This window comes from Bemisia tabaci, chromosome 3 (assembly GCF_918797505.1).
Source record: "Bemisia tabaci chromosome 3, PGI_BMITA_v3".
Classification (NCBI taxonomy): Eukaryota; Metazoa; Arthropoda; class Insecta; order Hemiptera; family Aleyrodidae; genus Bemisia; species Bemisia tabaci.
Genome location: NC_092795.1, coordinates 49,143,234 through 49,169,940, shown reverse-complemented (window position 1 = coordinate 49,169,940; position 26,707 = coordinate 49,143,234). Strand labels below are relative to the sequence as shown.

The 26,707-nt window shown below is 39.0% G+C and overlaps 2 protein-coding genes across 2 annotated transcripts in view; one reads left to right on the top strand and one right to left on the bottom strand.

Moving 5' to 3' along the window:
• The window catches only part of Polr3C (RNA polymerase III subunit C), a 316,833-nt gene that overhangs the window by 237,184 nt on the left and 52,942 nt on the right, over nucleotides 1-26,707 (top strand). The window lies entirely within an intron of this gene.
• Nucleotides 13,515-23,711, bottom strand: LOC140224165 (cholesterol 7-desaturase nvd 1-like). The gene is made up of 8 exons (XM_072297603.1): nucleotides 23,672-23,711; nucleotides 22,441-22,658; nucleotides 20,842-21,040; nucleotides 19,505-19,696; nucleotides 17,171-17,349; nucleotides 16,383-16,622; nucleotides 14,791-14,958; nucleotides 13,515-13,653 (listed from the first exon to the last, which is right to left on the bottom strand). Exons 1-7 carry the CDS (start codon nucleotides 23,709-23,711, stop codon nucleotides 14,899-14,901), a joined length of 1,128 nt encoding a protein of 375 aa, XP_072153704.1. The 3' UTR covers nucleotides 13,515-13,653; nucleotides 14,791-14,898.

Sequence of the window (26,707 nt, the reverse complement as noted above, 5' to 3'; positions counted from 1 at the left end):
TTCCGCCGCCATTTTATTTCTTTACTGAGAAATTGTTGGTTGAATCTGTTTGGAAATTTCACTAAATTTTATCGGCAGCACAAAGAAAATTCAGTGAAATTTTCAGACAGCTTCGTTGTACAATTTCTCTGTAAAAAAATATAACGGCGGCGGAAATTTTTAAACGTCGCATGGCGCTTGTGATACTTTGCCTGGAAGGTGACGATATCTAACCACTGGCCATCTGAGTTTTCGAATATTTTCTGAATGACTGGAGAGGACTGAAGTGTGCACTCTCATCACACGTACGCTTTTCATCAAACTGTTTTTTCTTCTTTGAAACTCGTTTCGAAGGAAAGTCCTCCTCAATTTCCACTAACTCATCCTCTTCAAAAAAAATACGTCGGTTTGGGCGCCCAAAGGACTTCTTAGAAAGGTATAAATTCAAAGCGCCCCTAAATGGCTTTTTAGTGAAAAACTTTCTTTAAAAACTCAAATTGAACAAGAACAATTGAAAAATTAATTGAACAATTCATTAAATCACGCCGAGGTCACCATGTTTTTTACTTTAAGAAATAATAACAAATACAAGTACAACTCCACACAAAAACTGTATTGAAAAGATAAGAGGATGATAACATACAATTAGGTTATTGCTATATAAAACTATAGCAACATGCTATGGTATGCTCGGCTACCGGAAAGTGCTGCTCTCTAGTGTAGCAAATGAGGAACAATTGGACTGCATTTTGCAATTTGGAGCTATAAATTCTGGCTCATCTGAAAAAACACTTATGTGCATAGGGAAACTAATGGCACATACGTTGTTTTAAAACCAGGCCAGAATTTATAGTTCCAAATTGCAAAATGCAGTCCAATTAATCCTCAGTTAATGATGGAACGGAAATGTTCAACGAAGGAAAACTGTAACCCGCAAAAAAAGACAAAATTCAACTTTTGGACGTTGAAAACAATTGGATTTTGACCGTTTCTGGGACGGCAACGAGAACCATCCATTTTTCGCCACGGACACTGGTAATGGCCCGAGTGGGCGAGCTCAAAAATGGTTATTTGAGAAGCCATACTTCTATCACATTGTTTCGAAATCACTGACATTTTATGTGCTCTTCACAAAAATCATGCGAGAAACAATTAATCAAAGATGTGCGCAAGGTTGAAGAAGAATGCAAACAATTTGGAGGAAAGTTGCTTGTGGTTTTCACTTGGCAGTGAAATTTGAGGACAACAAAGTCCTTAAGCATTGCAATGCAAGTCGACGAAAGCGCAAACTTTTCAAGAATTAGTCGCATAAAAGTCTATTCTTCATACCCACAAAAACCATCATAATGGTGCCACTTTCAGTGCCAATTTTTCGAAGATTCGGGCACAAAAGTAGTAGGTACTGAACCTCGAAATAAAATTCGCCTACTAAACACAGGTTTAAATAGATGAAAAGCAGGGTTACCAACCTGCTAGATCCGTATCTGCGCTCAATAAAATTGTCGATGATTCAATGAGGAGGCGAAGTATTACTGAGAGTAGAATTTATTGGTTATGAAAGCAGAGATGTACCTATGATAAAGAAATTTTTATGATAAGATCTCGTTTAATTTCATTCAGAAACCATGCAACTTAGAAAATTTTCCTTATCGTGACAATTCTCTCTCTTGAATTCGAGAAATGTTTTCTACAGTATTACTTACAAAGAAGGACGATTTACTGAATTTTCTCGGGACCTCCCATAATTTGGAAATGTTCACTAAGAAAGAAGAAGAAAATGATGGAGTCCAAATTCTAGCTAGGTACAGACAGAGTAAGGTTACACATGTACCAGTTTATTGAAAAGATTAAAGTCAACATTCTTGCATAGTCTCCAGTAAAAGTGGTTCGATCTATGCTACTGAAGCATCAGTTTCTAAAATAATTTCCAGAGAAATCCCGTGGCCTCAGCACCAATATTTGGCTGGGAGATGAAACCTTGTCAATATTGAACTTGTTACTGTAGAGGAAACCTAAGTAACTGATCTCATTGTCCTCTAATCTGGGCCTCCAGTATTTCCAAATAATTACGTGACGCACGCAACGAATCAATAATTATTGACAATGAGGTAGCAATCGAGGTCTTATATAGTCAGTCACACTCACCCTCATAACCCTAGAGGTACGCGGGTCAAGCCGTCGCGCTTTAGATTACGATACCGTGCTAAAGCCCACAGGGGGAAATATCGGTAGTAGCCGTGATAATTGTAAAAGGGAAGCGTTGGATTAGAAAATCCGTTGTGGCAGTCTTCTTTCCAGGTGCCATGCTCGTGCTGCATCCTGAGCAACCATTGGATACCACGCCCAACGGCAGGATGGTGAACCGCACCGGCAGCCATAAGTCCGAGCAATGCCCAAGAGGTCTGGTGTACCGTGCTAGGCGCTCTCACATAGTAACCACGCTCATAGCTGCGCCCATCCTCTCCCCAGCCGTCATCTTCATTTTGCACTGAGATAAGAAACTCCACCGCACGTTGAATCGTCGGATCATCATGTGAGGTGCCAATCGCGTTCAGTGCACTCAACGCGCTCCAAGTTCCATGGGTATAGTTTATACCCCACTGACCGAACCAACTACCATTAGCTTCTTGTTCCTTAAGGAGAAAATCCAACCCGCGGCGTGACGGTTCACTCGTTGCCGGCAATTCCCCGAGCTGTGCGAGCATGGATAGACAGCGGCCGGTCACGTCCGCGTATGGCGGATCTATCATGTGCCCGTGGTCCGAGAATGGGATTTGGTTCAGCCAGTGGTCGTCGTTGTCGACCTCAAAAGCACCCCAGCCACCGTTGACAGACTGCATTCCAACCGCCCAATCGCGTGCACGCTTTATGGACTTCTCAAATGATTCGGGATCCGCTCGGTGCATCGCCAGCACAGTGATTGCCGTATCGTCGATGTCCGGGTAAAAGGAGTTCACGTACTGGAACGGCCAGCCTCCGGGGAGCAAGTGAGGCTTTTTCACAGCCCAATCCCCGCGCACATTGAGAATTTGCTGCGCGCGCAGCCACTCGAGCCCGCGCCGCGCGGCCGCTTCGGCGCGAGGGTCACGCGTTTCCAGAAGAGCATGCGCCACCAACGCCGTGTCCCACATCGGAGACATACTCACTTGGCAATAAGCGTCTTCCGCACTGACCAGAATCTGCGACTCGATGAACTCCCGTAAGAGGACGCGACTCGGGTAGGTGGCCGGGTAACCGAGTGCGTCGAACATGAGCAGAGCGACAATAGACATGGTCGAAGAACCGGTGAGCCCTTGCCCAGGGAGCAGCCGCTCTTCGACCCACTCGACTGCGCGGTCGATTGCTCGCTGGCATAGTTTCGCGGGTTTATAAGACTCGGACAGACGCAGTACAGTGTTGATTGCATGGAATAACGAAAACCACAGAGAGCTCTGGTGCGGTGCTCGTGTTGGCAGCCGTACCTCCTCCGGTGGGCAGTGGAACAATTCGTCGATCCGAATGCCGTGCGGTCGTCCGACTCCCCGCTTGGAGCTGAGCACGGATAGTGGTACGATTTGAGTGCGGGCCCAGTATGCCATGTTTGATAAGTGAAACGGAAACCACTTCGGCAGGAAGATCATCTCAACTGGAATGGCGGGAGTAGCGTCCCATGAGATGATGCCTTGCAAAGCGAGCCTTATGCGCGTGAGTACGTTCACAGCCTCTGCCCCGCCTGCTGCGAGGATCGCATCACGTGCGCGGACCATGTGCTTGGCATTTGACGGGTCACCGATCATCCTGAGGGCCAAATAGGCGCAAACGCTGGAACTGACCGACGTCGGACCGTTCTTGAATAGAGACCATCCACCGTCTGGAAGTTGAATGCGGCGCAGGTAACGCGCGATCTTCTGCTCAATGTCGTCGTTTGGCGTCTCACCTAAAAAGCGCGCCATGAAGATGTATTCGGCGGTATACGTTGCGTCTGATTCACATGGATAGCACCAGTGACCATCTATCTGTTGTGCTGTAAGGATTGCGTCCATAGCCCATTTTATGCGACTTTCTATTGCTTCAAGTTGGCCAGATAAGTTGGTGTCCCCAAGTGCTGGAGCTTTTGTGCCAAGCGTCATTGTATCGGATCCAACGTTGATTTCTTCTTTTGAATTCTTCCCCATCGAACCTGCGGCAAAAAATTAGGTTAGGTTAATTGACCAGACGTTCTGATTGCTTTCTCAGGTCTCACACTTGCTACTGAATTCGTTCAAGTAACAAATTGTGCGTTATTCTTTTTTTTTGTTACGCGTGCTCGCAGAGAATGGCTGAGTATTTTTGTAGCTAACTACCAAACCACGTACCTCGTTTTTAAAATATCCTCTCTTATGTAACTTTTTTTTAGGAAAAAAATCAATTCCTGGAGTTTTCACATAATAATTGTCCTCGCGCGGAAAAGAAAAATCACCGAATAGACGTCGAAGGACTTTCCATTTATAAAATATTATATAACAGGAAACACGCAACGTCCATAGTGGATCGAGTCGATAGGAAAGGTCGGACAAAATTTGGAAACTTAAAATGCTTACAATTCCGTTTAAACAATATTTTGAGGTTTTAAAAGTGGCTCTAATGGTTTTCTCGTAAAATTTGCTTCCGAAAACACCCCTTAGAATTGAAAAAGGGACGAAGTTAACATCAACATTTGCTGTTTCAGTAAAAAATTTCATGTCCGATCTCCCTGATTGACTCGATCAACTGTGCGTCGTAAGCCGAGATACGTTGTTTGGGAGTTTTATCGTCAATTTTCAGTTGTAAGTATTTGAAAATAGACGAGGAAGGACGAACTTTCCAAAGCGGTTCTTCCTTCATTAGTGAAAATCTTGATGATATATTTCGCGGGGAATAACTCCGGATCAAGACTTAATTTATAGGAACAAAATAGTCGCCTTGCAAAAAACCCAGCTCAATTCATGGTTCTCGCGAAAATTACCGTAGTATGGACTGTTATATTTAGACTTTCAAAAAACCTGAACGAATTTTTAAAATTTAGGGATTAGAAAACCCTTTTTTACTACTACTACTACTACTACTACAACTACTACTACCACTACTACTACTGCTGCTACTACTACTCCTACTAATTAGTCGCTCTCATAGCGCTTTTGTGCGCCCTGCGACACCCAACAGCCACTGACAGCGATCTTGCCAGAGCTCCTCCGCAACAGATCGCATCTCCTCATTTCCTGCCTTATTCCCTCAATCCACGATTTGGCAGGGCGTCCTCTACGTTTTCTGCCGGGGGGGGGGGGGGGGGGGGGCAGTCCAGAACCTTCTAGGCAACCTATCATCTGGCATCCTTTGCCTATGCCCATACCAGACAAGCTATTTTGTGAAAATGTCATGCCGTATGTTGTTTTCGACGTCCATAATTTCACGTAACCTTTCATTCCGAACGTGATCTTTCCTTGACACTCCGGCCGATCTACGCCAGTAGTCCATTTTGGTTGCCTTAAGAATGTCCTGGGGCCGTCTCTTCAACTACTGTACCCCGCTGTCACAGGTTAATATGCTGTTGATGAAGGAGTTATAAATTCTCTTTTTGTTAGCTTTGGATATTTTCTGGTTCCAAAGAATACCATTTATTATTCCTATTTCTTCCTATTTCAGTACAAGATAAGTAAAATATGGTGCAAAAAATGTATGGAAAAAAATCGGCGTCAACCATCCTTCAATTCTAAAAATCACGCATATGAATGCTGAATACAGAATAAATTGCAAAATATTCGACGTAAAATAAAATACATAAATTTATGAAGCGACAAAACGGTGGAATTTATGGTTGAATTAAATTGCAAGTATTTTATCGCATTAAATTGCAAAATTATTTACGTTTTTAAGTTGCACTATGCAGCTCAAGATGGCAAAAAAGTGACGGGGGTGGAGATGGTAAGGAGGGCAGGGGGTGGGTTATTGAGTAGGGGTTGAAGTAGAGAAAGATCGCATTGAGGAGAGAAATTTCCTAGAAATTATGTACCTGCTAACCACTGGCTACGGTGTTTGAATTCTTGCCTCTACTTTTCTACCCATCGTTAAAGTCTTCAAGCGTGTGCACGTTCTTTTGAACGAGCATATGAGGACTTATCTGTAACAATAGCGGATGTCGAGTTTTCACACATTGTGAGAAAATCGCGTTTGAAGTTTTCGAAGCTTTGCACTTTGCCGCCCGTAGAAACGAGAGGATTCTTATAGAGATTTTCATAAAGAGCAACTCTTCCTGTAAAAAACACACGTTATACGATCTATATGAGTGAAAAATTGAAGGAGTGACAGCGATTTGAAAAAAATGTGACATCCGCTATTTTTACTGAATACCCTTTTTTATGCATGAAATAATGTCTTCAGTAAGGGTAAGGCTGGTGAAACGGCTGAAATGAACCAAAAGTATGTCAATGCTGGGTCATCTAATCGAATTGAACAAAAAACTAAACCGTCTGTAACTTCCACATCAAAAATAAGGAACAAATTATAAAATCAGTTTAAAACTCATCAATTCTGGCAAAACGGTCCCGATACGTATCATTTGAGTGTCAGCTGCAGCCCATGGCCAGTGCACGGGCAGTTATCGCATGTGCGTTCGAATACCCCATGTGTTCTACCCCGCCGGCCGGGGAGAACAGTGGATTTTCACATCCGCTGTTTTTACGAACAACATGGTTTTCAGTTCATATCTCGCCGAAAAATTACGCTGGAAGTCTGAAACTTTCCACAGGCATTCTAAAGAGCTCCAGAATTCGAAAAAAGCGTTTGCCCTAAAAATGGCGGATGTCAGCAACCGCTATTGTTACATATAAATGTCCTCATATGTTTCAACGCTGTTTCCAGCGCTATTGCTAAAAGATTATGTAAACGTGTATGCTTCCTCATTAAAATTATTCGCACCACGGTGTTAACACTGTATTCTTGCTACAAGTTTTCAAAACTATTCATAAAGGAGAAATTGGTCGTTTTTCTTTTCGTTCAACTCAAACTCACCAGTTCAAGAACCGCTAGGTATTGAGTAAAACTGTGCATTGAGATTATTGTAACATTAAATTGGGATCAACTGCCTTTCTCGATGCACACATTTTTTCTCAGAAGTAATAAAATTAAAGAAAATGCGGAGATTTTGAGGAAGAGAATATATATTTTTGAGGGGTCTCCAGTGGCGTGGCGTGTTTTGCGATATATCGATGGTTATGCCATTTAAACCTATGGAGAAGGATCGATAAACAGGGTGTTCGCAGCGAACACCTTATTAATCGATTCTTTACCATGGGTTTAAATGGCATAACCATCGATATATCGCAAAACACGCCGCGCCACTGGGGGTCTCCTCTCCTCCTCTTGTACTCGGATGGAGTCGGACTCCGGATCTGCTCGTCTTGACGTGGAATGACCTTATTTTAAATGCATTTGAAGATTGAATAGACTCAACAAAGATTTTTTAATATTAGCGGCAATTTTCAGCTTATTAATTTTCACTTTTTATTCTATTTTTTCTTAATTTTTTCTCAGTTAACCATTTATCTTGCCGTTCTCTCTAAATTACCTCAAGCCCTCCCGATGCATCCGATACTAGGGAGCTACACCCTGTGACAGCATACAATTGACAAGAAACATTGTTAAAACATCAGTTACAATTGATAAATTTCTGCCATTTCCTTGGAATTTTGAAAGTAGAAAAAAATTGATTTTGAAAACTATTATTAGTACCAGGGGCCTTTGGCCGCTACGCTGCCGACAACCAATGCGGAAGAAAACAACATACGTAAAAAGTCGTAGAACAACCGTGTTCAAGTTATCTCGAAGATTAATGGATTCAAATACCGTCAATGTTTTATTTTTGATCAATGTTTTTAAAAGAATACACACTGTTATTCTAATGAGTTTCCGCAAATTTTCCTGAGTGATTTAAAATAGATAAAAGAAAATTTGACTTAAAACGCATAATATCCGAAATTTCTAAGCTCAGGTTCGGCTTCCTCGTGAAAAATCGATGCAATTTCATGTATCAATTGTCACCATATCATGAAGGAAAGAGATTAACGTAGGCGTGTAGATTCTAACATATCAGTCCGACGTGGCAACATGGGTGATTCGGAGTGGGTCAGCTGATGAGTAAGAAGAAGTTTGTTTTCTCGGAAACGGACGAACCAAATGCTTGACGCCGGCGCCTGGCGGCGTAGCTCAAACGTTTGAGTTCTGTGCCTGCTTCCGCATACCGGCCGGCTTTGATAGCATCTTTACGCCTACGATTACCCTCTTTTCGTTATGCTATGGTAACATATGATACATAAAATCGCATCGTTTTTTCACGAGGAGGCCGAATCTGAGCTTAGATTTTGGGTATGATGCGTTTCAAGTTGAATTTTCTGAATTTGAAAATTTAAGACGGCGGACGTAGCCTAAATAATTGATACATCGGCTCCCATTCCATCGATTAAATTCGAATTATTAGTCTAATTTCGAAAATTCAAAAAACCAAGGTGGCGGGCGTGGCCTAAAACGCTATCTCGGTTCCTGCTCGTCGGATTTTCGTAAAACTTGGTGCCAAAGGAAAGAAATTTTCAAACACTGCAATCGATATGTCGCAGGCAAATAGTAAAATTAGGCATTTTGTCAAATGCCTAGGCAAATAGTTAAATAATAGGGGGCTATGCCACCTGACCGCTACGCGGTCCAACTCCCTGAAGGCACTCCGCGCCATCAATGGGCCGCTGCCCTGTTTTTACCTCCTATGAGTGTTAGTTTTATTTTTCCCCTCAAAAATTACGATATGAGGTATACTTTACTTTTAGAATGAAATAATTTTTGGTTTTGATGAAGATTTTAGTTCGTTTTAATCCGTTTTTTTTTTTAAATCAGTGAAAAATTTAACATCGTCCGAGTTTCTGAATTGTTGTAATAATTGCCCTTTAATTATCATTAAAACCGAGCAGAGTCAAGAATAATTAATTGCGCGAAGTCATATAGTTTTGCGGCGACTTTGCCCGAGCCAGGGACGGGAAAAGGAGTACGCTCCACGAACATATTATTACACGCTTATCAGTCACACAAGGTGGGTTGAATATGAATTCTTGAAAATTTATCAATATACTTTCCCTAATCAGCCCATATCTGATTGCTTTCTTTGGTGACTCAATGTTGGTAAAGCGTAAAAAATTGACGGGGCAGACTACTAACAAAATACTTTAATTGAGTTATCCGAGATGGTGACCTTCATAATCAACAAGTTTATAATTTGCACTAACGCATTCTGTAGTTCAATGAGCCCACTTAACCGAGTGGCATCAACCAAAAACAAGGTAGGTGAAGCGCAAGCGCACTCTTTGGTGCAATGAGTCAACTTGATGGAGCAGTTTACCATCAATTTTGTCTCGGTGAACAGATTTGTAATAGCTAGTAGCAACTAATTGAAAATGATTGATTTCCCTAAAGATGTTGTGGACAGTACAATGCCGTTGGTTATTCTATCAATTTTTTCATGTATATACGGCACCAACTTTTAATTAACAAAACCAAGATGGTTATCCGCGCACAGTCGTTTTTTTCTGTGGTGGTTCAAATAAAAAATTGAGATCTTTGTGTATCTTTTGTTTGAAATAAATTTTCTCGACTCAAAAACTGAAAAAAGCACACATGTTGTTTTAAAAATGTGATTTCGGGATTTTGACCTTTGGAATCTTAAAGTGTGTAATTTTAGACGATTTTTCGTCCAAACTAGACCTCAATATCTTTCTTCGTTCGAGAGATATCGAGGTTCACAGGTTTTGACTTCCACCCCCCCCCCCCTAGCGCCCCCCAATATTTTTTGGGGGTCTGAAAATTTGAGCAAAGAAGCGCTCAAGTATGAGTGATCAATAGACAAAGTGAGAAGAAATTCCAGAGGGGGGCGGCGAAAAATGTCGGTTTTGCATCAAGCTCTTTGAGTTCACCTAAATTTTATAAGTTTATCATATCGGAATCGTGGTACTGTTGTATCCAAGGTCATATAAAAATAAAATAGATAAATATGTATATTATGTACAATTTTTTCGTAATTATTATTACTTATGTAAACAAAATTAGGAACTATGCAATTCGGAACTACAAATTCTTGCTTATCCGTAAAAGCACATAAGTCTATAAGGAAATTAATGATATTTACGTTGTTTTTAAACTGAGCCAGAACTTGTAGTTTCAAATTGTAAAATGCAGTCCAGACATAAAAGTATCGTCGAGGGCGAGTTGGTTATTTTTACACGTGAGCGTACTGCCCGTTCGTAAGTTGTCTTTTTAACGGATTGATTGATGAAAATTAATTTCAGTCTGGGTACTTAAAAGCATTCAAGGTATTGTCTGGCGTTCACGTTTTCTACGGTCGAAAGGAACCGTGAACTTTTTTGAACGTCCAAACAGAAAGTCGGGTTTTAGAGCCTGAGTACTTTGATGCTAGTGATTTTTGCAAAGCCATTGGCGGATCCAGCAAATTGGCAACACTGTTTTTCTCCATTCAAACCAATGGAAATGTATCGATTCCTGGAGGGGCCAGGTGCTCCGACGAGAATCAATAATTTAACATAGGTTTATATGGAGGCAATCCGTTGTTGCCAAATTGCTGGAAACGGATCTAGCGTTGAATAGCTAGAATTTGCTGCATAAACTTTTTGTTTTACTTGTATAACAATCGTTGATGTCAACAAAAATGATTAGTATCGTATTCATATAATTTTGAGCCACAATCATGGTAGATTTTAACTTTTAGCCCATAGATTCTCTGCAAGCCATTGATTTTTGATCACCAAATTTCAGCGCCAATCCTTTTGGCGATTGTTTTAGTTGAATATCTTAAATTTTTAAATGTCCAAAATTTGGCGAAAAATTTTTAAGAATGTTTCAATTGTGTCTTTTAGTGCTAAATTCACATTTTTTCTACCGACTTGTTAAAAATAAAAACTGGCTTAAGCTTTCGCAATTAAAAAAAAAATAAAATAAAAACTAAACCTAGGGGATGATCCGAAAAACAATTCAAATAAAAACCAGAGATGTTTTTCGGCATTTAAGATTGTTCCAAGCTTACGAATCAAGAAACTCCTTAAAAAGAGGAAAAGCAGTAAAGGTAAGCTACCTGTGTCGCCGGTCACCATGAGAGAAGCGATATAGGTCAATCGTTCCGAGGATGCTAAGTGCAACTGAGACGGACTACATATGAAACGGGAATTACAGGTACAGGGAAAACTATTGCACTAGAAATATTCTGATACGGATGGAATGAGGAAAAACCTCTTTAATCGAGGATGTCTTATCTCTCACGTACACATGCGTGTTTATGTGCGGTATCGAAAAAGGTAATGAGCTCAATTATTTAAATTAAATTAGAAGAATGGACCAGTGACTCTGAATAGGTAATTAACATCAAGGAAAGTTTGTGTCACGTCTATCAATTTATAAATAACTTCCAGAAGATTCCGTTGAAAACAATCATAATATGTCAAACATGTCAAAGCACTAGGGTCGCCTAGAAAGATACGATTATGTATCAATCTCACAGGAAGAAAGATAGAGACAATCGGTAAAATCGGACAAGAGATAAAAAAAAAGAGTTGGAAGATGAATTAAAGAAGAAAATATGCTTGAAACAATGTAGAAAAATTAAGGAAAAGTGATGCAAGATCAAAGGGCACATAAAACACCGTAATAAAAACAATCGACGTCAACGTCAACAAACGTCGCATAAAAGTAAGTCGACTATACAGGGTGTCCCAAAAGTCCGTACCCGGTGGCGGTGGTTTCCGCACCTCGATCGGCCTTTTGCGACTTTCCGGTTATAGATCGGCAAAACGGACAGAATTTTTGCCTACAAAACGTAAACTGGTGACTACCATGAAGAATCGACTACAGTATGACCGAAGTACCAATTTTTAGACCTTCGCCTTTTAAGATGCTTCACAGACCTTTAATAAATTGTTATACCTCTTTTTCTAAATAATTCTGGATTTTGACACATGATAGCGCATGTTTTGAGAGAACAGCAATTTAACTTTTTTCAACTTTCAAAAATAAAAAAGACACCCTAGTCATCGCGCTTTCCGCATTAACGCACACTGGAAAAAACAGACGATCTAGCGCCGAAGTCTTGACGCTCGCGGCGTTCACTTTCCTATAGTTTTTCACACTCAATCGGTCTTTTTCACATAAACACTTAAAATAGTATGATGTGCCAGGTTTTTTTTTTTTTTTTTTTTTTTTTTTTGTAAAGTCAAGACTTATTGAGCCAAATTTAGTCAAGAAATCACCTAAGTATTATTTACTTTCCTTGATAAGACTGTGTAGGTGTGTGGTAGTGTGTAGACTGTGTGGTAATAAAATATTTTACGTCTTCTATGCTTTCTTGGTTACTCTCCTCATTTTACAGTGTACTTATTTTATTTCCCACCTTTTTTGAAATGATGTGTGCACGTATATACCTAAAGTGGAAAGTGCTTCAAGGTAAAGTTCTGAGAGAGAATAAGTATAATCCGCAAATCATTACCGAATGTTAATGGATAAAAATGCCATATTAATTGGCACATATTTAATACCAAGAGCAAATAAATTGCCTGCAATTTTACAAGTACCAAGTAGCAGCTTTTTATTATGTTATCTTTATGTTTTTAAGGTCATTTAAAAACTAAAATGAGGAAAAAACAAACCAAAAGACGTATTTTGCCTAAATGCGCGTTTCGGGTTGTTCGCTCCTTAATTTAGTTGCCATGTCATCACGCAAAGTGCGCCTCTAAGATCATTTAGAAAATTTAAAAAATTTACCATGAAAAATGTATTAAGAAATTAAGAAAATACATATCATTAATACAAATTATTACAATTATTATTATTATTTGTTATTAAGAAATTACAAACAACTTGACCTACTCCACAAAGAGAAACGAAGAAGCAGTCAATAGTACTCCAAGAAAATATAAGGTAAAATACAACCCATAAATTCCATCATTATAAAGAACACAAAGGAATCATCATATATATGCCTTTTCTGTGAAAAACACAAAATTAAGTGGAGTACTTATTAAAACTATATGCTTCTTTCTTTTAGGACGATACTACACTCTTCTGCAAATAAGTCTAATGTCTCCGTTACTTAATTACCCTTCCAATCTGAAAGTACTTTCTCACCTTACGTCCTGCGCACAGGCTATACATATGTCAAAATAATCAAGTTGACTGTAAAGTGAATTGTGATCCACAGGTTTGTCTACAGAAAGAAATTCATGAATTTATATTTTAACTAGGAGTAAAACCTTTTGTCCTTGACGTTTATTGCTTCATCTTACATACATTCTTACATTCATTCTTCATTTCTTTCATTTTACATTCTTTAGGCAGAAAAGTTACATGCTATTCTTCCTCAATTCCCCAATAGATACGTCATGAAACATCCAAAGAATTTATACACGTCGATTATCTGTAAGTATACAAAAATAATGCGGCAGATACAATTAGCAGCTTTGAGACGGATTCAACCAATCACCAAGATAACGTATCAACTTGGAACTTTAGACGAGGAGTATTTTCGGAGTAAAATTGGCTGTACCAACGCCTGAATGCTTTAATGGGTCCGTCTTCTTTTACGATGCTCTGTTTCGCATTAATTTCTTTGTAGTTCCAAATAAATAGATCTCGTTCGGCCTGGATAAAAAAGGACATAATACGTAATAATAACAGAACTAGGGCTTAAGACAATTCAAATATTACATGTTGACGGTATAAAACTCTTAAACCACGTATCTCGTTAGCCATTTTCACGAATGTTAAAAAGGAAAAAAAAAATCAACATCATTCTTTGAAGTTTCCTCAGAATTTGTTTAGCACAGAGAGGAAAAATCACGGAAGTTTCAGAGAATTAACGTTAAGTAGTTCTCCATTTAAAAAAGAAAGTATGGCAGGAAGTCTGCAACGTCGCAAACCGAGAAACGTGGTTTGGGAATTTTACCGTCAATCTGCAAGTAAAGCCGTACGTAATTTTTATAATGCTGTTTTAAGGGCCGACATTTTCATTCATTTTTAGCATGACATGGTCCAAAAACAAATTTTGACAGACTGGTCGTTGATGCCGGCTTTCTTTCTGAAAATTCTTGTTTATTCTCCATATCCAGTCATCGACTTTCGACTAGTCTCGACCCGCGGTAGACTTAGGTCGCTAACCATCCTTTTTCCTATGTCTCATATTTAGAGAGTGAGTTCAAGTAGAGTTCCCCTCATAAAAAAACTGATGCGAGAGGGACAAGAGACTTGGCCCAAACGTTCTTCCTGAGGATTAGTTTTAAGAGACCTACTCTGTTTTGAATTTCCATAATTTAGCTGGCCCTCACAGCTCTCCTCCCCTCCTTCTCTCTGCATCGTACAGCCACTAAACTTTTATTTTTGACGGTTTAAAATGTTTTTCGGCCGTAACACACATCTGAGCCATTCGAGATACGTCAGAAAGTTGAATTCACGGGCATAAAATGCTTACGTGTTTGGCAACGTCGGGATTTTTCGAAAATTCGCCGTCCGGGGAAGGCAGGTGGCGAGGTTGTGAAACTTAGCCGAATTGCTTGTTATGTACCCTCTTGACCCAATCATCTAACTGAATCCGTGGTGGGTCAAAGTTAAATTTTTTATGTTTTGAAATTGGTCCAAATATGCTTTTGTGAGCTGCGTCTGACACCAGCCGGAGCTGTCTGCTTGTCCCCCCCTTTTTTTCTTTTTTTTCTCTTTTTTTATAATGCTGTATGTACTTGTTCTTTCATCAAAGTGCAGTAAAATTTACCCTGTAAAACTTACGTTTACATGCACGATATGGAAAATAAGTCGGCTTGGTAACATCATTGCAGGACGAGAGTACATTCGAAATGATATCCTTTGCTGGAAAGGCCCTATGGGCGTGATGCACTAGATTGCTACATTATGTCCAGGCGATTGGAGATCTATCTCAATCAAACCTGGACCAACCTGGAATAGAGTTTGATATATTTATTCAAAACAATTATTAATAATAAAACAACTATTCATTATGTATGTACGTACAGAAACTCGAATTTCAAGTCCAACTTTCCAGTCCACTTGTTTCATTATAATTCTCCTATAAAAACCACCCATTTGCTAAATACAATTCTAGCTGAAGCGCACTTAAGCGCATTCATGACTGCAAACATGTTATAACGGAAATCAAAAAGGCCAGCGTGCATGAAGGCTATTTCAACTGTAATCTTCCGTCGCATTTCTAAGGTGCAATGATACAATTATTTGAACTCTCCGGAATGTGTGAGGTATCACGCCGCATTTGAAGGCGGTTTTAAAACAGCCAAGTTCCGATACCCGGATTATCGTTTTGCATAGTTCATATTCTTTTGTTATATTCCATGCCACTTGATTATTTTTAATCCTCGTAGAAAAACCACCCATTTGTAAGTTCAAATCTATCTGGAGCGCACTTCAGCTATGCATTCACCACTGCAAAAATGTCAAAGGAAATCGACACGCCCAGCGTGCATGGAGGCTATTTCCAGTTAAATCTTCCGTCACATTCTTACGGCGCAATGATACAACTATTTGAACTCTTCGGAATGCGTGAGGTATCACGCCGCATTTGAAGGCGTTTTCAAAACAGCCAAGTTCCGTTATCGGAATAATCGTTTTGCATAGTTCATATTATTTCGTTTCCATTTCTAACCACTTGTTTCATTATAATCCTCCTATAAAAACCACCCATTTGCTAATTACAACTCTAGCTGAAGCGCACTTAAGCGCATTCATGACTGCAAAAATGTCAAAAGAAATCAACAAGCCCAGCGTGCATGAAGGTTCGAAGTGATAGCAACGTGGAACAACTGAGCCAAAGCGTTGAGATTGAAGTTGTCATATTTTCGAGCTGCGAGCTGCAAAATTTTTGCACGATTTTATGACTCATAGACTATGGTTTTATATGAGCGGGCGGAGCGTTGAAGAAACATTAAAAATTGCTGGGCGTTAGTTTCAGTAATTTTCGTCACGCAAATCGTGGTCTGTGTGAAATTTTGGTCAGGAAACATGTATCAGCATGCCTCAAATTATTATAGTAGTGTGAAAACCAGAAAATACGATTCATGCACACACATCCAGGTGATTTCCACTTACAATTGGGGAGAAAACATTCAAATCATCTTTACCATAAAAAAGCAAGTCTTGTGCATTACTTTATGCGTCATTGACCATTCCGAAACGCCTGCCTATTATTTCGATTGCCACCTGCGGCTTTACCTTACCGAGTCACATCTAAATGCATTTACTCCTGGACGCACGTAAAATATTTCATGAGTTATGAATGTAAATTGAATCCGAGGGTATCGTTCATTTTTACGTGGCTTGAAATCTATTGGCTAAATAAATATACTTACAATTTTTAACACAAATTCAGTTTGAACCAAACTTAATTTCCTCATAAATTTCAAATCGGCTACGAATCGTGCATGTGCCACATGCGGCTCCTTGGAATCAACTACCCAATTCACACTGAAGGATGCTTTAAGAAATTCTAGAATCTTATTCCAATTATTGTCCAGCCTTTTCCCAACCAAAGGGAAGGGGCCGTGCAAAACGTCTCCATGCTGAACGTCGGCTGAATTCTCCGTCATATCCTAGAAAGCAAAAAAAAAAAAAAAAAACACTTGAGGGAAGGAAGTGCGAACCTATCACGCCAAAATTACTGTAAAACTCCACACCTGAAAGTTTTCCTCTCGTGCAAAAACATTAACATGGACGTCTGTATAGTGATGAACACTGAACAGCCTCAGTGATATTGGTTTTTAGTATTTGGCCGAAATAAGAATCCCTGAAAATACGTTCTCAATCACTTACTGGAAACAATTTTAGGATTGGTTATGCCGTTTGCGTGGATCTGCGGTGGAAGGAAAATAAAATAAATTAATTTCCCTCGGAAAAAATTTCGAACAAACTCCTTAAATGTAACTGTGTGCCAGTTTTGAATATTCATGACAATAAGCTACACGCTGAAATTAATGCAACATGATTTCATTAATTAAATATTTTTAATCAAGCACTCTTTTAGGGGTGTATCCTTTAAGGTGAAAGTAAATGAGAGTCCGTATTATTGAGCCTATGTGTTCAGATGCGGATAGTATGAAGTAAGTGATTTTTTTTTCTTGTCAAAATAAGGAGATCTTACCTGTATTGATGCAGTGATATCGTAATGAAATTTGCCGACAAGCCAATATTTTCCGCTGGCTACGGCAGGAATCGGTTGTGGTTCCCACGATGGCTTCTCTCCATCTGCATGATACCATACGAAAATCGAATCGTTCACCTCGCAAGCTCTCCAAACACGAACTTTTGCAGACTCTGGTACTGGACATTATAAAGACACGAAAAATGAGATCGAGCGTTCAAGATGATTCTTTTGACATAGGACATGATTATTGTTTGTTTGGTATTTTCATTGGGTTAGGTGTAAATATTTGTAATTTTTATTTCGCAAGATATATTAATTGAATTTGCTTTCAGAGGCGCAACCACGGGGGAATATGGGGTCAAGATCTCTCTCCTAGCCTATGACTGAAAATCCCTCTTGAAAAGCGTCATTTCCCGTGGTTTTCAGGAATTTTGAACCTTGAGACCCCCGTCTTCATGAGAAATTTTTGACTGTGGCCCCCTGCATCCCCTCATGAAAATTGTCTAGTTACGCTGCTGTTTACTGTATTTGATGTGATGCATACTTTGGTTCTGCTTACAATAATGTTGTCCTTGCTGTATTTAATAATTGAAGATAGTGGGTTTTTTTTGTTTTTTTTGTTTTTTTTTTCTATTTCATTTTCTTTGCTTCGTGCATTCATTGGTTTTGGGGCGGTTCCTTTTTTTTCTTTGGGTATGTTATGTTCTGTTCTTTTGGGATGTTTGGTTTTTGTTAGCCTCGACACAATATATCGAGTGCCTGTGTTGCTTATAAAACCGCGTCACGCTGATTTAAAATATGCATACATAAGAAAAGTAAACGAACTGATTCGAGGATGGCTGAGCAATTCAGCCATAATTTTCAGTTTTTGGGGGGTTCTGGGGTCAAATTTTGGGAGAATTTTGGGGAATTTTTGTTCATTCGATTCTCCTTGATCTTGCAAGCAATGGGCAACCATTTGCACCCACGAAATTGATTCGTTAAGACAACGAGTGGATACATCGACCTGGTGTATCGACTTTCTGCGGGTATTTACAACAGATCGTGATATTTTCGCGATGTAGATGCTTACTTTCAATTCACGGATGAATAATGCATTGGACATGGCTAAACATCTTTGCTTGGAAAGATGCTGAAAACAACAAAATCAAGACGTAATTATAATTAATGCAATTGTACGAGTGCAAGCATAAGATAGATCATAACCTCTAGTTCCTTAATTTATCTAATCCAGTCTACATCGACTATATTCGGTCCTCTATCGATGAACCAATCCCAATTCTTCTTTAAATATATATTCAGCGTACAATTCCCAACAATTCCTCACCTAAAATAAACGAGTTGCAGAAAGTGTCACGAATAACATGGACGATCGATCCATGTAATTGTAGCTGAATCCGTTAATAGGGACTTAATCCCCCAAAACTCCAAAACTGAATTACAATTTACCTCTATAGCTCAAAAACTGATGTTTTGAAGATTGTTTATCATGTGGTTGAAAAATCCCTGAGTACGTTATAAAAGAGTTTCTTTCGTTTTTTCACTTCGTGTAATGCTTTAAACTCACTAAAATGTAATATGCGAGCTTTGAGTCATAAAGTCAAGAATTTGGCTTTAAAGTATTATTAGACTCCCGACTATTTTTGATAGTCATGTAATGAATACCTTGATACTTTAATAGTCATTTTGATAGTCATTCTGATAGTCATTTCAATAGTCATTAATGTCCCAATGGAAAATGTTTAATTTCAATTGAGGTGCATTTTGGAATGTGTAGTTGGACAACGAATTCTAGAGCAGCAATCCTCAACTCTTATGAACACCCTAGAGATCGAGACAGTTATTGTAATTACTGTATCGAGGAGCTCATTTTGCGTCCATTGTCTGGGAAGAGCGTGTAAAAAATGAAAATATCAATAGTTTAAGGCAGGAATTTCCACTATGCGGTCAAACAACTTTTTTTTACCCAAAAAATTTTCAGTTTTGTAACATCTATCTTTTTATAGTCGCCTTCAATTAATTGGACTACGCTTTGGAATTAGGAACTACAATTTCTGGCTCAGTTTGGAATCAACGTATGAGGTGTATGAACCATTAGTTCCCCTATGCACATAACTTTTTACCGCTGAGGCAGAAATCGTTGTTCCTGATATTGCAAAATGCAGTCCAATAATTGCATCTCATATATCCACTCATTTAGCTACGGATCGTGACGATATGCAACAAAAACTATTGCATTTTGCGACGAATCGTAGGTACGAAGTGGCTATAATTGCAACCATTTTTATTGCATGTGACCATGAGCCATGGCTGAATTAAATGTAATCTTACTATCACAACTGCTATAAGGTATGGCAGCGCATTTTCCTGTTCTTCCATCAAATTTCCAGCCGTGGAAAGGACACGTAATGCAATCGTTTTCTATCATACCACCTATTCCTAGATTAGCTCCTAAATGAGGGCAATAGGCATCAACAATGTAAACTTTTCCAGTTGAGGTCCGAAAGACGGCAAAATTTTCCCCTGAAAAAAGATTTGAAATAATTAAAAGCACATCATGCCCAAAATATCTCTGTACATCATCAAGGAGGAGTATAATGGTAAGTGAAGAGATTTTTTTTCTCTCGCACCCTTCATCCCCTTCACTTTTAACACTACCTACAATTCGAATACACGAACGCGAGTCATCTTTTGAATGGATCAGTTGCGCTCAGAGACAAGAGACCCTCCACTGGCCTCCTAGCGACAGGTGGAAGCTTTTACTTTCGGGGTTTCAACAATTCCTTATGGACAATTATGAGCGAGCAACAGTCATCACCCTATTTTCGGCTGTTGACTTACCTACATGGTCGATGATGAGCTTCGGATGACGTCATAAGCCGAATAACTTTCCCAAACGTCGGCCATTTTCGGCTTGTTTGCAAAACGAAACTGCCAACACGTTGTTGAACATCAACCATGCAGGTAAGTCAATAGTAGAATGCTGAAGTCCCGAAAGTAAAAGCTTCCACCATGGCCAAGTCACTAGTGGAGGGTCTCTTGTCTCTGGTTGCGCTGGTCTCAGAATCGTATTTTGATGCTTGATCCATATATCCACATACATCCAGATTAACTAAAAATAATAAGATCTGTCCAAACAGGAACTTCCTACGATCAATATTAACTGAGGTATCGCGCTTTTAAAACGCAGGGTTTTGACTTCATCTACCGTGGTAAGGACACCCTTGTCCCTTGGTTTCTTCCTTTTTGTTCGGTCAGTGATGCAGAGAGCACAACGCGAAACTTCAAAGACATTAAACATAAACAAACTAAAGTGAACTAACTGACATGACCGCCTAATCCCTCCTAAGTGAGGATATGGATTTACGTTAGCTTACGGCTGGCGGACTGTTCTCAAGTCGATTTAGATGACATAATACATGTAAGCATCACCAATTCATAGAAACGTAGCACTTCAGTTTGGTCTGTGCTGTTAGAACTCAAGGATTTATGTGTTAGATACTATTCTAACGGATTGTAATTGCCGCGGAAATAAATATCCCACATGCTCATTGGTATCAATACTAGGCAAATCCCCTATTCCTTTAGATTGAAAAATAAAACAATCTAGGGGTCGCTGCATTTAAACTGATCCCGAATTCCTTGAGAACGTGAGTGAGATGACTTACCTAAAGCAGACACATACTTGGCTTCATTCTTTCCTAAGGAAGCAGACTCCAAAAGGTGAAACCACCCATTTGGGTAAAGTGGCAATTTTGCTAACCTCGAATCAGCACGAAATCGATTAATCAAGCGTTTCTTGGTTGACAACCCAATGACTTTTGACTCCAAATTAAAATGAATATATCCACCGAGACCGCTCAAATCCTGCACGAATGATACGTCTTTTTAAACAAATTGTACAGTATCTATTACCATTACGTCGGAGAAGAAGAAATCACCCAGAGTAAGAACGGCATTGAAACTGGTCATTTACTGTCCACAAGCTGTACATTGTATTAATCATAAGAATTCCTCTCCCTGATTTCTCACCTTTTTTTTCAAACGGCATTTTCCAACTTTTTTCTCCCCCCTTGTAATACCTCGTTTGAAAGATTAAAAAATAGAACATTTAAGGTGCACGTTGCAGGTCACCATTTTTATTTTTTTCAAAATGGCGACCAAAATAGGTTGTTTGCCGATGGTTTTATTTGTAACTCAGTAATTGGGAATTGTTTGGGACGAGGAAAACGAATATGACACGTGCTTTTCTTATTTGTCCAATTCCTTTTAAAACGGCTGCCTTCAATATGAAAAGAGGCATCTCGGATGTTAACCAACGTGATGGATTTGCATCAAAGTCGGTATCTAGGGGTTTTGGGAGGGAGGGAAAACGAATCTAGTTTTATTTGTTAAATTAATTAGGCCTTTTAAAAATGATGGTACAAAATTGGCGGAATTGCGGAAAACTCTTTAATAATGTATTGAACGATGAATATGAATACCTATCTATGAAAATTGGTAGATTCCACCGCAAATAAGTTTACACGCCTCTAGACTGCGACAGATGATAATCTGACGTCGCAAAAATCAAGATGACGGAATGGCGGATCTTTTTCTTCTGCCGCAGTCTAAAAGTGCATAGACCTATTTGGCGTAGATTTATTTAATGGAAGATTCGTTTTCCTCGTGCCAAAAAAATCCGAATCCTGAGTTTTATGCATATTCATTGTTCAACTGCTTAAATACCTATTTCTTGCCTATTTTCAGAAGGCTTCTCCAAATTTAGAACAAATAAAACCATACACGTGTTTCTATGCTGTCGTGGTAGTGTTTCCTCAAAAGGGCCTCTGTTAATGAAGGCAAGGAGAAGTGGAGAAATGAACTAAAATGTCTAGATTTTATGCACTATAGTCCCTCTCTTAAAACCCATGTACGCAACTGGGTTAGTTAGTAAGAAAACCTTCTTTGCCTCTTAAAAGCGTTCAAGCAGAAACACGAGTCGCCCTTCTTGCATTACCGTTCTATTTAGACTTTATTAGGAGCATTTGATAGGTTCAAATCAGTCCCAATTCAACATTCATACATTTTTTTTCTTCTATTTTTTAAGCCGTCAATATTGGTTTATTTATGGTTTAGAGATATGAAGTTGATAGATTACGGCCGGATCCTTTGCCGCTTTAAAGCTTTTTGGAGTTTTTTTGGTTTCAAATAAACTGTTTTAAATAGGAAAATTATTACAACTAACTAACTCGGCGCTGATGAGTGAATAATCGTACATAGCTTACTTGATAATAATTTGGAGGGAAAAAAGTGCAGTTAATAAGACATGTGATACAAATAAAAGAAATGAAAGCGAGAATCCAATTCTGCTGGATCAATGATGTTGACTCCAAAACCAACGACAAAACTCCACGTCCACTCCAGCTGCCCTCGACAACACCATAAGTAGAATTGATATCAGAATGGAATATGAATTTAGTGTAATTGAAGATCATTAGCCCGTCTGAAAATGAAACAAAAAAAAAAACTCGCGTGTTATTCTGCGCAAACTCATTCTAAGTTAAAAAAAAAAAAAAAAAAAAAACATGTATGGTGATCTCAATGGATATTAAAGAAAACAGCTGTATACATCGGATTCAAATCTATATACATTGAAAAGCATCACGTGAAAATATTACAATTAATTGAAGATTGATACAAGCCAGGTCTTGACTCCACAGGATTTATTGGGAGGATTTGTTCCGGGGTCTTTTTAAATCATGATTTTGATTATGATACCTAAACGTTTTAAAATTTTAATATATATTCTTAAAATTTTAAAACTTTTACCTGTCATAATTTAAATTCAAGAACAATATTGTATTGTGTAAAGCCGCTTTTTAGCGCTCTGCGACCCCGAGCCACCAAAATCCTCTATCCTCCTAAAGCCCTCAAGAAGTTGGGAAACCCCCCAAAGACAAATAACAATAAGAGCAATAAAAAATGTATATTTCTATCTTACAAAAACAATCGACCGCTGAGACGTAGTTTTCTTAAAGAGAAGGAGGAAATTTTAGATTTGGACTTTCTGGAAGTTTCCCTTTTTATTGTTTGGTAATTGATTAATAGGCATGCACGTATAAAATTTCACTTACGTATAAAATCGGTACCAAATTTATGTCTACTTGAATTTTTTTAGAGTGTGCTTATTATGCATTGTACAAAATATGCGTTTCTTATTCATTAATGTATGTCCTGTATGGTTACTTATTAAAATCGATAACGGATTAAATGCGGTGCTAGTCTACGTGATAGTATAAGGTGTTAGCATAAGTTCAAAGTTTCCATTTAACATTGATCAAATTTGAAATGGTCGACGTCACGTCGACTGTGTGTTATTGGTTAACTACTTAGTGTTAATTTTCAAGAAATATGTATTACGCTCAACAGTTGATTTCCTATATTCCTGTCATTGCGAAAGTCGCTTTTTGAGAAAAAACTTAACGAGAATAATATACAATATAGAGGGACGAATACCTATGTCGAACGTCGGGGTCCATGAGAGCAGCGTATCCATCCTGTCGGAGATGCAATTTGAGCCTGAAACGGCCTCTGTTTAGAAAGGTGAAAACATTCCTAGATAAAGCAGAATTTGTCGTAAGAAGGAAATTGGGTCAATGAATGTATCTCGTTCATTCTAGGGACCTTATCACTCACGCATGCTTCCGCAATAATTATGCGTGTTGCATCATTGGTGAATGAACTTTTGAGCGCTTTTCAAATTTTCTTGTTCAACTTTATAAAAACTACATGCAAATTATTTTGTGCCAAATCGGGCCCGTTTCTCCCCACGTCTCGTTGAACGTCTCCTTTTTTTCGCCGATTTGGGATAAATTTGCCGATATGGGAATCAGCCGCCAAATTGTGTCGGTTACGTAACTGACACAGCGTTACCGACACTCGAAAATGTGAAATAAAATATGATGCAAAAGATAAATATGCGCAATTCTGGAGATATGAGAGGGAATAAATGCCGTCTTAACCGTTTTCTAAAGTTCGGAGGCTTCCTTTCAGTTGAATAATATTAAATTGAGGATTTTGTGTAGTGAGGAATTAGTACTACCAGGGCCGGATTCACCTACTTGCCACCCATGGGCCTCCTGTATTTTGCCGCCCCCTTCTCATTAGTTTTGAAACATCAATAAAAACCATCCAGTGAACGTGCCGGAGGGGTAGGGGTGCATAAGACGCGTTAACTCGTGTTGGACACAGTTTTTGCGAGAGCCCTGTCAACACTACTAGCAAAAGTTCACGGAACTTGGCGCGGAAGTTAAGTTCCGTAAACCTATCTCTGTGTGGACAAGGCCCTCCATTTATAGAAAATGAACGAAAAAATGATGAAAGAACTAACATAAATGTGGTTTAATAATTTTAACTTCCGCCGCCGCGCCGCGCTGACCGCATTGTGTTTTGCGCAATGCGTGAAGTATTTCTACAGTCTTGTAGGCGCTATGCGGTTCATGTCGACCGCTGCTCACCGCACTGTTTTTGACGCAATGCAAGAAGTATTCCTACAGTCTTGTAGGCGCTTTGCGTTTCACGTCGAGCGGTACTGAACGCACTGTGTTTGACGCAATGCGAAATAACTGTACTCTCAGGAAATGAGAGACTTTGTCGCCTTTCCTCGTTTGTATTTTTTTCTGAATCCGATTTGCTCTATACCTTCACTTAAAAAATTCGCAAAATTTGCCGCCATGGGCCGTGGCTCATGTGGCCACCCCCTTAATCCGGCCCTGAGTACTACACACCTAAAAATCGCCGGTTTTCATTATAATCAAAGTTTTCATTGTAAAAAAGGCCGACTCATCAGTAATGGTTCAGTCAAAAAGACTTCAGCAAAAAATTTGATTACGGTTTTGAAACTCCTTGCTCCATCTGGCGAGATAAACACTGCACTTAATACAACTGCTAAAATATGTTGCCAAAGGTGGCGACACTCCTTTCTAAAGACTTTCCTCGCTTAAAATTGACCATTACAGTTAAAAACGGCAATGTTCTTGAACATAAGAGTCTCTTCTCGGCAAATATTGCCAAAGAATCCAAGAGCAGTGCTAATTTTTTACCGCAAATTATTATTTTGCTTCAAAATCAGGGTTGGCGATGCGTAACTGACCGGACATTTTCGGCCTTTAAAGTCTCATATTATTAAATATAATCATAACTTTTCGTATTTTTTTAGCACAGATTATTTCAGGGACATTATTCCTACCTTTCTTTTAACATAAATTGTATTAGTTTCTTACAGGGTGGAATGGGGCCGGACAGCTGCCCCACCCTAAATTGGAAGAAGTGCATTTGTGCAAAGGTAGGTGCAATTGCACTGCTAAAACTAGAGTCTGATGGATCTTAAAATTTTAATTTTTATGTTAATTTTGTTGAGAATCCGTCTTTATACAGCTCTTTATTTACACAATTTTCGATTAATTGATATATTAATCAATTTCTGGTGTGCGGTTGTTACCCGCGGCACCATCCTCTCGGATAGATAGGTTTGAGTATGTGCTAAAGGCAACACACACGCGTTCAATAATCATTCCTATTGTTTTATCAACTTGGTTTTCAATCGTTTTGCCCTCAGTCGTTTATAACCCACGTTCGGCGACACGACTAGACCTTTTAGAGTGAAATCACCCAGTTATGATATCACCTGCCTTTAAGGGATGAATCAAATCGATACAAGTCATCATACTGTGGTTTTCTCCTCATATCTTATTATTCCAAAAACGTATTCTTTGAAAAAGTGAAATATGAATGTAAGAGTGATGTGTAATGGTCAGAGGGATTGTTTGTTTCTATATGTTAGGTTATTTCTCACGGCTCTCTCTGCTTGTCCCTTGCGTCTACGAAGATAAAATTCCGCGAGCGCGGTGAATCTGTAAAAGCGCAAAACGGACTACGCAATTCGTACGTTATTTTGATGTGCTCATTGTGATTTTTGCGTCAATTTAGCTTTGAAAAGAATTCTCGGTTGGCTGTATCTCTCGTGCGTGCAACAGGCTCACTGAATTGCATTCATTTTCTCCCACCTAGTACGTATTTATTTTCGGTGTACGTATATTTTGTCATTATATTTCCTAGGTTTCTCAAGTTTGAGACCGTTTTTCTTGTGAACAGTCCAAACTGTGAGAGCGTTTCAGTATCGAATCCCATCAGAAAAATATATGTAATTATTTTTTTGAAAATTGCAAAAATAACTCCCTACAAATGAATATAGACAATTTTCACCTGTTTCATTGAAAAGAAAGAAAAAACTGCACATCATCACCTATCAGATTGAATGAAGTTTGAAGAAGAGGAATGAAAGCACTAGTCTTTCTCGACTCGTTATAAAATGAAAACCATTTTTCAGCCGAAAAATTGAGTCGGCTGTTTTGGGCGTGAAAGTAACTCAATCACAACAACACGCGCATAAATGAACCTACCTGAGAGTACTTAAAATGTGGGTTCAGATGATTTTTTTGAAGAGGGGCCAAAATCGGCCCTTATCGATACCCCTCCTTTACAAATAAAAAA